This window comes from Jaculus jaculus, chromosome 8 (genome assembly GCF_020740685.1).
Source record: "Jaculus jaculus isolate mJacJac1 chromosome 8, mJacJac1.mat.Y.cur, whole genome shotgun sequence".
NCBI classification, from domain to species: domain Eukaryota; kingdom Metazoa; phylum Chordata; class Mammalia; order Rodentia; family Dipodidae; genus Jaculus; species Jaculus jaculus.
The window spans coordinates 111,367,252-111,383,052 of record NC_059109.1 but is presented as its reverse complement, the minus strand read 5'-3'; the positions used below and the strand labels follow the sequence as shown (position 1 = coordinate 111,383,052).

Genomic DNA, 15,801 nt, shown 5'->3' with positions numbered 1-15,801 from the left:
AAGACCCAAAGGATTTTGACCTGAAAACAATTTTAACAGAATAAAATACAGAGGAAAAAACAAGTGACTCCCTGGAAATAGTTTAAGTCCATCAAGAAAAGTTCACTCGGGCTAGAGAGATAGCTTAGTAGTTAAGGTGCTTGCCTGTGAAGCCTAAGGACCTGGGTTTTATTCTCCAGTACCCTTGTAAGCCAGATGCACAAGCGTCTACAGTTTGTTTGCAGTGGCTGGAGTGCCTGTTCTCTCTCTCTCTCTTTCTCTCTCTCTCTCTCTCTCCCTCCTCTCAAATAAATAAATAAATATTAGAACAATGTTCTAATGAAAAAATGTTCTCTTGTAGGAACTTCTACATTCCACATCATTCATGTCAGGACTAAATAGTCTCTGTCCCATCCCTGGCCCTGCCAAGGGGCCCTACAATCTCATGACCCCCGAAATCTGGTGCCAGGACTACTAGGAATCAACTGGTCTCCTACCCGGATGGGCGGGACTTTGGGCTCCTCTTTAGTGGGCTGTGGCTTTTCGGTGTGAACACTTTCAATTGTGTTACGAAAGGACTGACGATCTTCAAGCCGGGGCTTCTTTTCGGGAAAGGACGCAGAGGCTGCCTGCTCAAAGGATTTCCTCTTCTGATCTTTTGGCTCCTGATCCACAGTGTCCTGAAGTAAGCTGGGAATTCTGTCTGGAGATACAGAGGTGCGTGCCAAGTTGTCCGGTTCTGCTTGGATCCGGGAAGACACAGGTTCGCCTGGGCACTTGTGACTTTCTGGGTTGGGTGCTGCAGAGGACACACCTGGCCCAGGGGCACAGCTCATCCCTGCTGAGTTGGTCTTAGATTCCTCGTCATTAGGCGGTGCAACATCTGGAGCTACAGATTTTGATTCCTTCACAACCCCTGCTTGTTCTGGTTCCTGTTTTTTGTATAGATTCCTTCTGGCTCTGGTTCGGAGATCTGGGCGAGAGCGTTTCTTAAAATGCCCGTCCCGTTGGCGGGCAGATGGACCACGCTGTGGCCGTGCTGATTCTCTTGCGACACACAAGCTGCTCTTGATTTTGGCCTCCTCCTGGCCCATGTTCTGCTGCATTGACTCTTCTTTGGTCAAACCCAATCTGCAAATCAAGCTCATACCATCAGTTATAGGTACAAACAGAGCTTACCTTTTTATTTTTATCTTTTTATTTCTCAGTAATGTGCCCTCAGATACACAGAATGAAATTAATGAGTATGGTGCACAATACCAATCATAGACACAACAAAATAGCTTCACTGCAAGCAGCATTAAGGTAAGTCACTATGATTATTATTCGTATCCATCACAGAAGTACATATTATTGCCCCCTGGTATCCAGGACATCCTGCAGAATGCAAAACCCATGGATGCTCAAGTCCCTTAGATAAAAATGGCACATGACTACACAGCCAATGCTCATGCTCTTGTAGCTGCTTTGGTCAGGTGTTTTGTCCCAGCAATAAGAAGGTAATTGTTATCGTTCGTGTGCATGTGAAGTCATGTATGGAGGCCAGAGTATGTCTTCCTCAATGACTTTCTACCTGATTTATGTATTTTTGTCTACCTTATTTTTAAGACAGTGTCTCACAAGGAACCTAGAGCTCACTCTTAGATTTGTTTCTCTCTTCTTTGAGCTAAGGCTTCATTATATTGCCCAGGCTAGTCTGAACTCTTGGGCTCATGGGATCCTCCCACTTTAGCCTTGAGTAGCCCAGACTCCGCACCATCTCCAGCTAACTTCTAATACCTACTATAATATGAGTGAAAGTTACATAATGCTGCTTTAGAGATGATAAGGAAAAAAATCTACACATGCTTAGTACACGTGAAATTTCTTTTCCCCTAATACTTAATGTTACAGTTAGTTGAATCTATCCCTACAGAACCTATAGATATGGAGGAGGGCCAACTGTATTTGGACACCAACTGCCTGTATCCCTTCAAAAGCCCAGACCAAGACTCACAGCACCTAGGAACTTACTTCTGTCCATAGTAGTCTTCAAAGAACTTTTCTTTCCATTGTTCCACCTTCTTTTCTTTCTCCATTTCCTGTCGTATCCTAACTTGCATCTCATGAGTGAATTCACCTATATAGAAATACAAACTTTCTGCTTAATGGATTTGGGATATTGATGTTTGTCCAACTGACAGCCAAGTCCTCTAGTTCTCGATCATTACAAACCTTAAAAGGACCTGGGCATGTGGCACATACCTTTAATCCCAGCACTCGGGAGGCAGAGGTAGGAGGATCGCCATGAGTTCAAGGCCACCTTGAGACTACAGAGTGAATTCTAGGTCATCCTAGACTAGATTGAGACCCTACCTCACAAAAACAAAAACATACATACAAACAACAACAAAAATTAAAAGGGGCCGACCTGGTGGCTCACGCTTTTAATCCCAACACTTGGGAGGCAGAAGTAGGAGGACTGCTGTGAGTTCAAGGCCACCCTGAAACTACAGAGCAAATTCCAGGTTAGCCTGGGCTAGAGTGAGCTTCTATGTAAAAAAAAAAAAAAAAGAAAGAAAAGAAATTAATAATAGTAATTAATTAAATAAATAAAGGGGGCTGGAAAAACGGCTTAGCAGTTAAGGCACTTGCCAGCAAAGCCAAGGGACTCAGGTTCAATTCCCCAATACCCATGTAAGCCAGATGCATATGTATCTGGAGTTAATTGGCTAGAAGGCCTAGAGCACCCATTCTCTCTTTCTCGCTCTCTCTCTCTCAAATATTTCTTTTAAAAAAGACTAATAGTCATAAAACCATTCTTATTCCTTATGTAGGAAAAAGTTAACACAGCAGGTTTGACTAGTTATCATTGGAAGGTGTACGTATGAGGATGGCCATTTGCTGACCTGGGAATTGGATTTCAAGTATGCCCACCACTCTAACTGACATGAGTACTCATGTACCTCAACTATCTGTGCCAACAATACTATTCATACAAAAATATACCCATTTTGTTGTTAGGAACCAATACCTTAATGTTTCCAGATATAAAAGATGAAAAATGAGTGCTTGGGTGTGGTGACACACACCTGTAATCTCAGCATTAAGGGGACAGAGGTAAGAGGATCAGCCTGTGACTACATAATGAATTTCAGGTCAGCCTGGGCTTGAAAAACAAACAAGTGTTTGGCTTCCTTTTAGGCATAGCAATGACTACTAACAAGATCAGCTTCTAGTAAACATTCTGGGCATCAACTCTTTAGCAAGCTTTCCTGGTAGATACTTCGTATACATGGTCCTGACTTGCTTCTGGAATTACTATATGTACGTGCTGTGTGACTCCAGAGGACCTCAGAAACTTGTACCTGGCAGGCCCATCCCATGTGCCTTCTCCCACTACTGATTCTACTGTGTATTTTTTTTTTTTTTTTTTTTTTGTGGGGGATTGAGGTAGGGTCTCAGTCTAGCCCAGGTTGACCTGGAATTCACTATGTAGTCTCAGGGTGGCCTTGAACACATGGTGATCCTCCTACCTCTTGTGTGCTGGGATTACAGGCATACGACAAACCATGCCTGACAAGCCTGTATTCTTTTGCTATAATAAATCACAGTCCTCTAATACAGTCAGCATTCAATAAACCTAGGGGCAATCTTGGGATCTTTTCCACACAATCCTCATGAAGCTTCCACAGGAAATTAACTTAAGGAAAGTCTGCGTTTCCTCTACGTGACTATGCCCAGAAAGACAGCACGGTGGAGCCGGGTGTCGTCCTCATGGTGCACTTTTCTCCATGCAGCCAGACGACTCCATGACTACCGGAAGGAACAGGCATGTATAGTTTAGTGACAAAACGGACAAGACAATGAGAAATTAAAATATCCTGTTATATTTTCAGAGTTGTGTCCCATTAATATCCACCATGCTTATTACTGTGAGCAAAGTCTGCCTTATAATACTATCTCTTGAGAAAGAAAGAATAGTCAAAGATTAGTGTTTCTTTTTTTTTTTCTTCTTTATTTTAAATACCAGGACACACACAAGACCACATAAAGTATACATCTCAAGCTATGTGGGATGCAGTCTACTTACCATCAGCAAGGCGTTCTCGCCAGCTCTGAGCGGCATGGGTGAAGAACTCATTATTCAGTGCAGTGCTGCTGAGGCGCAAAAGGCCATCTGTCCCCACCTAACAGGATCAAGGGAAAAATGAAAATAAATAAACTTGAAAAAATAGGAGCCCACCTACACAAAGACCAAGAGAAGCTGTGCACCAGCACCGACCTGCCTGTCCACCTCAGGCAGGAGGAAGAGGAGCTGCTGCTGGAAGTGTGATGGCAGGGCATGAAAGGTCCGTGAGTTTATCAGAGCACGGAGGTTGGTGTTGACAAGAATGGACCCAGGTGTTTCAAAATCTACCTCTTCCCCTCTGTTGCGCTTCATTTGACCTGTGGTTTTTGGAAGCAAGAAGATGTATGTATGGGTTTCCAGCTTAAAGTAAAAAAAAAAACCAAACAAGTGCTAATTAGTGGGAAAACTTAGAAGGCAGCTCCAATCAACCCAGATCTTTGCTCTGTACAATCTCCTCAACCATCTAGTCCATCCCAACCTGTCTGTTCTCTCCTTCCAGCTGTTGTCATCGCTACTGAGCCTAAGCGAACACTCAGGCTCCCCTCCCTGGACAACATTCTCCCCACAGAAACCAGGTTCAGTGGACAGGTTCTAAGCTTTGCTCTGGGGCTGAAGAACAGACTTCTCAAAGCTCAACTGACAAAAGCTTGGAAGATGTCTAAAAGCAAATTAGTGTACTGAAAAAAAATTTACAGAAGTGTTCACCATGCATAAACAAGCTAAGGGCTTTTCAAAGCCAAATGAAATGTTATACTTCTCTGAAGCCTAAAAAAATGGTTTTTGTTTCTTGAGGGAGAGTCTCACAGTATCCCAGGCTAGCCTCCAACTCACAGTGACTCTCTTATCTCAGCCTGCAAAATGCTGGGATTAAAGATGTGCACTACCATGCCCAACTCTGGAAACGTTACTTTTATTTGAAAAAGATCATTATAAACAGAATCTTTGAGACCTTAAACATTGCTGATGAGCTGGAAAAGTAATAAACCTCACTGCCATTGGACACTGATTTATTCTGTTTTAGAATCCAAACTAGTGTTATTAATAGTTTTCAAAAAAAAGCAAACAACCAAAAATGTGGGCTGGCAAGATAACTCAATGGTTAAAAGTACTTGCTTACAAAAGCCTGATGATCCAGGTTTGATTCCCCAGGACACCCAGATAAAGCCAGATGTACAAAGTGACTCATGAATCTGGACTTTACTGGCAGTAGCAATAAGGCCCAACATTCCCATACTTTCTTTTTCCTCTAACAAATAAATAAAATAAATATATATAAAAGAGAGGGAGGAAAGAAGGGAGGGAGGAAGGAAAGGAATCCTTACATAGCAAACAACACACTAGCAATGCAGATAACTGTACTGAGGATAGAAGATACAAGAATTCAGTACTACTGAATTTGTTTTTACTCCCCAAATTCAAAGCATGCTTCAAATCAACACACTGCCCAGGTTATATAAAAAGCATCTGACAGGCTAATGATGATAAGAGCAAAGATAGCAGGATGCTACCAAGAAAACAAAGTGAAATGGGAGGATCCTTCACTGAGAAGTTCAGAGTAATTCTCACTTCCTCAAGCACAAAGCAATACTGAGGCAGGTTCAGGCCAGACCCTATGAGGACAGACAAAGAACAATATGGCACCATGTCTGCCCACAAAGAGCTTGCTCAGATCCAACATTAAATAACCAAAATACAAGGTAAAAACAAACAAACAAACAAAAAAGAGGGTCACCCAAGAAGTAAAAATAAACTGGAAAAGACACTGGAACAGACGACACTATCTCCTCACAGGCCTGCAGGGGCCCCCTTTACAGGCAGAGAAATGAGTGCCAAGCCACTCACCTGTGGCTGGCTTCCGGAAGCCTCTCAGGAGTGGGGCAGGGTCCCGGGCGACCTCAGCCTGGCCACGAATAGCAGTGCTGCCCAGGGCCAGAGAGCCGCTGCTGCCGCTGGATGGGCTACGGCTCTCGCCATCGGCTTGGCGGCCCGAGAACCCTGAAGGCACAGCATTCCACTGGTCAAAAGCATTACACGGCTGTACCCATGGCTCTCAAGACAAGATTACTTCTCCCAGTTTTCCCTAATACACTGCTTCTGACTCATAGTCCAGTGCTGGCCGACCACGACTTCATGGCCTGGTTTTAAATATCACCTTAAGAATATCAAAACATGGCTTTTGTTTGTACAGCACTACTTTTTGAAAGCACTGGACAATCTACCACCTGATGCTCATGGCCCCCTTTAGAGGTCAAGAGAAGGGGCCAGATAGCCAAATATAAGACCCTAGGGTAGCCTCACCATATGCTGCCTTCCAGACAGGGTGGGTCTTTTGCTCCGGCCCAACAGCTCTACTGACATCATACTGTTAGGTCAGCAGCTGCTAATGGAGGGAGCCAAGTTCCTAAGACCTCAGGAAAAAGCACCACAAGCACAAGTCTCCACGTACCTGATGTAGATTCCACGTGGGCCCCATTTACCTTCAGAGGAGTCAGGACAACTCGTGGCAGCATGACCCCAGTCTTTTTCTTTTGTTTGTTTGCCTGTGTTCCCGGAAGGGATTAAAAAACAAAAATCAAAACAAAACAAAAACCACAAATACAGCCATAGTCATATGCAGGGCCTTCTTGTTCCTATTCACTCTCCTGCAAGAGATCATGTGCAAATGGATCTGCTAGGCAATGTTAGCAACAGCACCGAGCAATGTCACTGAAAGAAGCATCACCCCAGCTGAAAAGCATGCATTCTACAGATGAAAATGGGCAGGAGGGTTGGAGAAATGGCTTAGTGGTTAAGGTGCTTGCCTGGAAAGCCTAAGAACCCAAGCTTGAATCTCCAGTTCCCAAGTAGCCAGCCACACTGACACAAGCACGCAATGTCACACATTCGCCACAAGGGGGCGCACACATCGAGTTCATTCACAGCAGCTGAAAGGCCCTGGCGTGCCCATTGCACGCTCTTGCAAGCTCTTTTTCAAAAATGATGATAATTCTAAAAAAAAAAAAAAAAAAAAAAAAAAAAAAAAAGGGCTGGAGAGATGGCTTAGTGGTTAAGCGCTTGCCTGTGAAGCCTAAGGACCCCGGTTCAAGGCTCGGTTCCCCAGGTCCCACGTTAGCCAGATGCACAAGGGGGCGCACGCGTCTGGAGTTCGTTTGCAGAGGCTGGAAGCCCTGGCGCGCCCATTCTCTCTCTCTCCCTCTATCTGTCTTTCTCTCTATGTCTGTCGCTCTCAAATAAATAAAATAAAATAAAAAAAAATGAACAACAAAAAAAAATAGACTGGAAGCAGGGCATGGTGGTGCATGCCTTTAATCATAGCACTGGGGAGGCAGAGGTCGTAGGATTGGTGTGAGTTCAAGGCCACCCTGAGACTACTACTAAAAAAATAAAAATAAAAATAGACTGGATAGATGGCTTAACAGTTAGGATGCTTGCCTCTGAAGCCATAGGATCCAGGTTTGATTCCCCAGGACCTACATAAGCCAGATGCACAGGGTGGCACATGCGCCTAGAGTTTGTTTGCAGTGGCTAGAGGTCCTGGTGTGCACATTCTCTATTTGCCTCTTTCTCTTGTTCTACCTCTCTCTAATAAATGAATGAATGAATGAACAAATAAGTAAAAGCAGGCTGGAGAGATGGCTTAGCAGGTAAGGTACTTTTGCATGTGAAGCCTAAGGACCCAGGTTCTTTTTTCCAGTACCCATAAGCCAGATGCACAAGGTGGCATGTGCAATATGGAGTTCATCTGCAGTGCCTGGAGGCCCTGGTGTACCCATTCTCTATCTGACTCTCTCTCTCTCTCTCCAATAAATAAATGTTTTGTTTTTAAAGTAAGAAGCTGGGTGTGGTGCTGTACACCTTTAATCCCAACAGTAGGCAGGCAGAGGTAGGAGAACTGTTGTGAATTCAGGGCTAGGAGAAGGCTACCCGGAGAATTCAGAGTGAATTCCAGGTCAGCCTGTGCTAGAATGAGATCCTATCTTGAAAAACAAGAGAGGGAGGGAGGAAAAACAACAAAAAGAAAAAGACTGTGATATTTACGGTCATCTATTTAAAAAACAACAACAACAACAACAACAACTCTTGCCACAGAAACCGGGCATGGTGGCACACACCTTTAATCCCAACGCTAAGGAGGAGGCAGAGGTAGGAGTATGGCTTAGCTGGAGACCTTACAGTGAATTCTAGGGCAGCGTGGGCTAGGTAGGGCAGGTAGAAGTGGCAGGGTGTGGAGTGTAGGGGGCATGGGCTGAGGACACAGCTCAGTGGTACAGTATTTGTCCTAAACTCAACCCCAAGGACTTCAAAAAAAACCACAGGGCCGTCATTAAGACTGCTGCCTCCCAGGCTTATGTTGTATCACATGCCCTTCTGATGTTTACATGCTGTAAGAATGGACAGAATTAGCCAGCCGTGGTGGCGTGATACTGAAATCTTAGCACGCAGGAAGCAGAGGAAGGAGCGTTAGAAAAATCAGAAGTTGAGGTAGGCTAGGTTGGATTACATAAAACCCTGCATCAAAAAAAGGGGGGGAAGGGCTAGAGAGATGGTTCACCAGTTAAGACGCTTGCCTATAAAGCCTAACGACTGGGGTTCAGTTTCCCAGTACCCATGTAAAGCAAGATGCTCAAAGTGGCGCATGCATCTGGAGTTCATCTGCAGTGGTTGGAGGCCATGGCATGCCCATTTTGTCTGTCTCTCTTAAATAAATAAATAAAAATATTTAAATTGGGTTGGAGAGATGCCTTAGCAGTTAATGTGCTTGCCTTAGAAGCCTAAGGACCCAGGTTCAATTCCCCAGGACCCATGTAAGCCAGATGTTCAAGGCAGCACATGCACCTGGAATTCATCTGTAGTGGCTAGAGGCTTTGGCTTGCTTGCTCATGCTGTGTGCTTCTTTTCTCTTACATTAAAAAAAAAAAAGTTATTTAAATATTTTTGTCTATTATTTATTTGAGAGTGACAGAGAGAGAGAGAGAAAGAGGCAAATAGAGACAGAATGGGTGCACCAGGGCCTCTAGCCACTGCAAACGAACTCCAGATGCATGTTCTACCTTGTACATCTGGCTTACGTGGATCCTGGGGAATACAAGCCTTGAACCAGGGTCCTTAGGCTTCACAGGCAAGCGCTTAACCGCTAAACTATCTCTCCAGCCCCCCAAATTATTTAAGTTTAAAAAAATACTTAAATTTAAAAAAAAAGTGCAGGGGATAGTCTCTTCTGCTCTGTTACATATATACCTAATACACAGTTTCTCCTCAAACATGTTCCTAAACCAATAGCTAAAGAAGAAAACCTTACCCTACTGTCCTGGTCACCAGTGTTCCTCCTTACCTGTGAGGGAGCTCTGTAGCTATCCTTAGGGTTGGAGATGGGCCGACTCTGAGATTCTGTAGAACAGGATGCATTTGAAGACGTTTCATCAAGAGACACTAGACAGAACACAGGGAAACCAAAGGCTCAGTCCCTCGGAACTACTTCCAACGCTTCCCCTGTCTAATTCTGGAACTTACCATCATTTTCACCACTCACAGTGCTGGTTTCATTGGACCCACAGCTCTCCACATCAGCCGAGTCCTCTGGCTCTTCTCCATCCACTGCAGCCACATTTCGAGACCACTGCAGGGCATCCTTCTGTGACAGAAAGTTAAGACTCAGGTGAATAAAATCTTTCAAATTCCTACAAAAGCATAGTTGTCATTCCTAAATATGAATGCTTTTGGAAAGTAAGTAGGAAAAAAATTTCCGGGTGCTGGGGGCTGGAGAGATGGCTTAACGGTGAAGGAGCATGCCTGTGAAGCCTAAGGACCTAGGTTCAATTCTCCAGGTCCCATGCAAACCAGATGCATATGGTGGCACATGCATCTAGAGTTTGTTTGTAGTGGCTAGTGGCATACCCATTTTCCTTCCCTCTCTCTCTGTCTCAAATAATAAAAAAAAAAAAATTCAGGAGCATGCCTTTAATCTCAGAACTTGGGAGACAGAGGTAGGAGGATCATGATGAACTCAAGACCAACCTGAGTGAGTTCCAGGGCTAGAATGAGACCCTATCTCAAAAAAGCCGACCCCCCCCCAAAAAAAAAAAAAACTGCAGGAGCTCAGCAGTTAAAGGCATTTGTTTGCAAAGCCTGCCAGCCTGGGTTCAATTCCCCAGTACCCATGCCAAGCCAGATGCAGAAAGTGGCACATGCATCTGGAGCCCATTTGCAGCGGTAAAAGGCCCTGGTATGCCCATTCTCTTGCTTTTAAATAAGTATTTTAAAAAATAAATTATTGGGGCTGGAGATATGGGTCAGGGTTAAAAGCACTTGTTGGCAAAGCCTGATTTCCTGGGTTCAATTTCCCAGTCCCCCCACAAAGCCAGATGCACTAAGTGGTATATGCATCCGGAGTTCACTTGCAGTGGCAAAAGGCCCTGTGTTCCCATTCTCTTTCTCTCTCCTTGCAAGTAAATATTTTTGAAAAACAAAATCACATTTTTTTTAAATTTTGTTTTTATTTTTATGTATTTGAAAGTGACAGAGAGACAGAAAGAGAGAGAGAGACCAGGGCCTCCAGCCACTGCAAACAAACTCCAGACGCGTGCGCCCCCTTGTGCATCTGGCTAACGTGGGTCCTGGGGAATCGAGCCTCGAACCGGGGTCCTTAGGCTTCACAGGCAAGCGCTTAACCGCTAAGCCATCTCTCCAGCCCAAAATCACATTTTTTAATTTGTACATTCATTAAACACTTACAGGGTACCTCCATGTTAGTTCCTGAGAGACGAGTGGGAATCGGGGACCCACCCTTAAGAACCTCCCCTAAGCAGGATTACAACACAGAAGGAGGTGAGCTGACAGAGGTGGAGCGAGCTGCGGCAGCACAGAAGAGGGGCGTGCATGGGCTGGAGGTCAGGGGAAGGGAGGACAGACCACGAGTAAGGATCAGGGAGGCCAGGCCTTGAAGGGCAGGGCTTTAGCAGAGGCTTCTTAAAAGCCAGCTACAGGCACATGAGCTGGTCATAGGGATTGCAGGCAGATAAGTTCAAGGAATGGGATGAGCAAATATGAGAAAACGTGCCCACCCAAACTCAGGAAACTAGAGCAAATAACAGGAGGGCAGATGATACAGTGAGCTGTAGGCACTTCACCGTGTTAAGCCTAAGAGTCTGGATGCAAGAAGAGGAGACAGGCCACAGTACAGTCCAGGGAACTACAGACAAGATGGCAGTGACTGCTGGGGAGGCTCAAAGCCCGTGACGGCACTGAGACTGCGGGACTGCCGGACACTCGGTGCCCCTGAGATGTCTCTAACACCCCCTTCAAGGGGTAGAGGACACTGAGGAAAAGAGGGTGGAAACTGTAAGAACCCGACGATGGAGGGCAGTGCTGTGGAGGGCTAGTGCTGGCGTCTGGGCGTGAAGTGGCCCCGCGCTCATGTTTTCACAGCGGCTCGCTCCTTGTACAACACTGGGCCCATCAACAGTGCATCACGGATGGTGGAGGAAGGGGAAAAAGAGACAAGGTGGAAGAGGGACTAGTTGGGAAAAAGGAGTTCTTCAGTGAAGGGGGAAGGGATTAAAAAAAAAGGTGGAGATTATGATCAAAATACATTATGTACCTACATGAAAAAAGTTAGGAAACTAATGAAGGGAAGGAGTGTTGTAGAATGCTGTCTTCCAGCCAGGAAGTGGCCACTGCATTCATAACCTCACAGTGGCTGACACTATGTACACAAGACCTGCACCGTATGATGACAGTAAAATAGAAGAGGGACTGGATGGTAAGAAGTGGGGGAGGGGTGAGGTCAAAAGGGAGGTGGAAGTGAAACGGTATTATGATCAGGGTTCATTGTGCGTAGGAATGGAGGCTGTCAATAAAAAGTTAAAAATGCCAGGTGTGGTGGCGCACGCCTTTAATCCCAGCGCTCAGGAGGCAGAGGCAGGAGGATCACCATGAGTTCGAGGCCACCCTGAGCTAGAGTGAAACCCTACCTTGAAAAACCAAACAAACAAAAGTTAAAAATATAAGCTAAAGCAAGCTCAGTGACACACTGGAGCATAGAGGAAAGCCTCACCCCAAGTTGTCTCCAATGAGCTTTGTACATAGTCTCAAAACTGAATCCATGGGGCTGGAGACAGGGGGGCTTAGCCATTAAGGTGTTTGCCTGCGAAACCAAAGGACCCAGGTTCGATTTCCCAGGATCCATGTAAGCCAAATGCTCAAGGGGCACATGCATCTGAAGTTCATGTGCAGCGGCTAGAGGACCTGGCGTGCCCATTCTCTATCGGTCTGTCTTCTCTCTCTCTGCTTGCAAATAAATAAATACAAGTATGTGTTGGGGGTGGGGGGACTGAATTCATTGGTTCCCAAGGAAAGCTCAGTAGCTTCCTCACCCTTAAAATCTTGGAAAGAATGGTAGGATCCAGTTTAGTGACACAGCATATAACTACTATATGCGAGATTCTGGATTCCATTCTATGAAATGTTAAGTCTCAACATGATTTTTTTTTTTGTACATCTTTATTCCACATAGAAAAGCAAAGGACCACAATAACAGGATGAGGAGACATGCTCCTTGAAGGAAACTTTAACAATAATGGGTGGTTGCTAGGGAATGGAAGAAGGAAGGGAAGTGAACAATTCTGCCTAAGGGCATTTACTCCTTTGGAGGGAGGGGCCATTAAAATGTTTTGAAAAACAGACATCAAAACTTTTAAGAAAATGAAAGCAAATTTGATTCTGCGTTTTAAAAAGATTGTTGACCTTTCCACACAAACTCTAGAAGCTTGACATCAACTTCCATGTATTAACTCTTGTTATTTCTTCAAAGAAAATGGTCTACTGGGTTTGGAGACATGGCTTAGTGGTTAAAGTACTTGCCCATGAAGCTGAAGGACACAGGTTTGATTCCCCAATACGCACATAAAGCCAGATGCACAGGGTGTTACATGGGTCTGAAATTCATTTTCAGTGGCTATAGGCCCTGGTGCTCCCATCCCTCCCTCTTTTCTCACTTTCATAAATAAATAAACTATTTTTAAAAAGAAAATGGCTGGGCATGGTGGCACACACCTTTAGTCCTAGCACTCAGGAGGCAGAGGTAGGAGGATCACCATCTCTCTCTTTCCCTCTTTGTCTCTAATAAATAAATAAAAATCTTTAAACATTTATAGGGGCTGGAGAGATTACTCAGCAGTTAAAGGCACTTGCTTACAAAGCCTGAAGGCCTGGGTTCAATTCTCCAATAACCACGCAAAGCCAGATGCACAAAGTAGCACATGTGTCTAGAGTTCATTTGCTGTTGTCCTACACCCTGGTACATCCATTCTCATTCTCTCCTTGCAAATAAATGAATACACTTATTAATAAAACATTTATTGATCCTTGCCGGGCATGGTGGCGCACGCCTTTAATCCCAGCGCTTGGGAGGCAGAGGTAGGAGGATTGCCGTGAGTTCGAGGCCACCCTGAGACTCCGTAGTGAATTCCAGGTCAGCCTGGGCTAGAGTGAGACCCTACCTCAAAAAAACAAAAACAAACAAACAAACAAAACATTTATTGATCCAAAGTAAAAATTCAACCTTGGAAAATTGAGGCTAAAGTTCTATTAACTATGTTTTAATTTTGTTATATAAATTGTAAAGAATTAAAACTAGTAAAGCAACCTTCATGTGAAGACTTCATTGTTTTTTTAAGTACTTGATATAAAAAGTTCTACTGAATTTGAAATTCATTTGCATTCTCAAAAGCTATTTCAACATTGTAACTGTCAAAGAAAGAAAGGAAAGCGCTATTATTTTAAAGTGAACCATATACTCTTGGAATTCAGTTTAAGAGAAGACATTATGTGAGCTCTCATTAATGACAAGAAAGGAGTTTCTATCAACCAGAAATAAAACAAATTCTTCATCTGTGATTTGCCACCCACACCTGCAAGCAAAGTCTGTCATGGCCTGCAATTCCTCACCTGAAGCCCTGATGTTTAAATGTGTTTTATTTTGTTACTATTTATTTATTTTGGTTTTTCGAGGCACGGGTCTTGCTATAGACAAGGCTGACCTGATATTCACTCCGTAGTCTCAGGGGGCCTCAAATGCAAAGCAATCTGCCTACTGCCTCCCCAGTGCTGTGATTAAAGGCATGTGCCACTACCCCCAGCAAGAATCCATAATTTCTTGAATTTTAGAATGGCAACATTGAAAATATATAAACATAACCAGCAAGATATAATCAAACACATTAGTATTTTAAAATATTTTACTTATCTGACAGAGAAGGAGGGAGAAAGAGAGAGAATGGGTGTGTCAGGGCCTCTAGCCACGGCAAACCACCTCCAGTCACATGCACCCCTTTGTGCATCTGGCTAACATGGGTCCTGGGGAATCAAACCTGGGTCCTTTGGCTTTGCAGGCATATGCCTTAACCGCTAAGCCATCCCTCCAGCCCCACATTAGTATTTTTAAAATGCAATGTATATACAGAGCAATTGAAATAAGACTAAAAATAACTTGTCAGTTTAGAGAGAGTTTGCTACCAAATGAATTTAGACAGATTTTACTGCAAAATGAATGGTGGGAGGAGTTCTCCAAAAACAGACGATGGATATACATCATGAATTTGAAGGGCCCATCATTGACATATCTTCTTTAAGCTTTTATTTATTTATTTATTTGCTTATTTATTTGAAGGGGGATGAATATGGGCACGCTAGGGCCTCCACCAGCTACAAACTCACTCCAGATGCATGGGCCATTTTGTGCATCTGGCTTACGTGGGTCCTAGAACTTGAATCTGGGTCCTCTGGCTTTGCAGGCAAGTGCCTTAACCACTAACCCATCTCTCTAGCACAGGGTCTATCATTTACAAGACAAGGAATTGCACACAGATCTTTTTTCAGCATAAAATCTGAAAGGATCCTCAAAACATAACAGGCCATTGTCAAGGGTCTTGGCTGCTCACCACAACTACATGGTAAGAGCCTACTGCTGAAGACTCCACATGCTTGGGCTGCAGATCACTGAGAAATCAAGCTGGAGCTGAGCTGGAAACCTCCCTGTTGACTAGTTGAGTGAATGCTGGAAAAAGCTATGCAACATACAGCCTTTTGGGAGATAGAAGTCATCAGCAGTGCCAACCCAGACCAAATGTTCCAACTGGTGCAATAGTGGCATGTTCGTTATGGGGGAAGCTAACCACTTTCTGATTGGACTGAAGGCTTGCTCCATAGAACAGAATTCTTGCCTAGTTGTGAAAACCTGGTCAAAAGCCTATTGCTGGGGAGGTCATAAACTCCAGGGGAGTAATGACTACGACTGTTCTCTGGCTAAATGCATACATTATGCCCACCAAATACCCTTTAAGCACTTTTAAAAAATGTTCATACCCATATAATATTAATGCTACTCTCACTTTTGGTTAAAGAAGCTTCTCTTTTCAGAAGGAGGTGACCACTGAGGTGTTATAAAAATCACCATAGTACTGAGAAGTGACAGTGTAGTATTCAGCATTGAAAGATCCCTGTCACACCTTCCAAGGCTTAGGTCCATGGTGAAAGAGGTGGCAGAAAGAATTTAAGAGCCAAAGGAAGAATAGGACTGCTTACAATGCTGCTTGTGTTCTAGACACAAAACGGCCTTGACATTCATGATCTCATAGTGCCTGACAAGACCTATGCAAGACCTTCATACAAGAAAATGATGACATCAACACAGAGGAGAGACTGATTGGAAATAA

General features: G+C 44.1%; 1 protein-coding gene across 3 annotated transcripts in view; it reads right to left on the bottom strand.

Moving 5' to 3' along the window:
- Positions 1-15,801, bottom strand: part of Asxl1 (ASXL transcriptional regulator 1) — a 66,348-nt gene that overhangs the window by 5,402 nt on the left and 45,145 nt on the right. For 2 of the 3 annotated variants that reach the window (XM_045155967.1, XM_045155968.1), the window contains 8 exons: positions 9,602-9,722; positions 9,423-9,520; positions 6,537-6,630; positions 5,933-6,085; positions 4,244-4,407; positions 4,052-4,148; positions 1,993-2,098; positions 477-1,110 (listed from right to left, as the gene is read on the bottom strand). In XM_045155967.1, coding sequence (XP_045011902.1) covers positions 477-1,110; positions 1,993-2,098; positions 4,052-4,148; positions 4,244-4,407; positions 5,933-6,085; positions 6,537-6,630; positions 9,423-9,520; positions 9,602-9,722 — 1,467 coding nt within the window. The remainder of the gene's footprint in view (positions 1-476; positions 1,111-1,992; positions 2,099-4,051; positions 4,149-4,243; positions 4,408-5,932; positions 6,086-6,536; positions 6,631-9,422; positions 9,521-9,601; positions 9,723-15,801) is intronic. The other variant, XM_045155969.1, reaches the window with a different exon arrangement.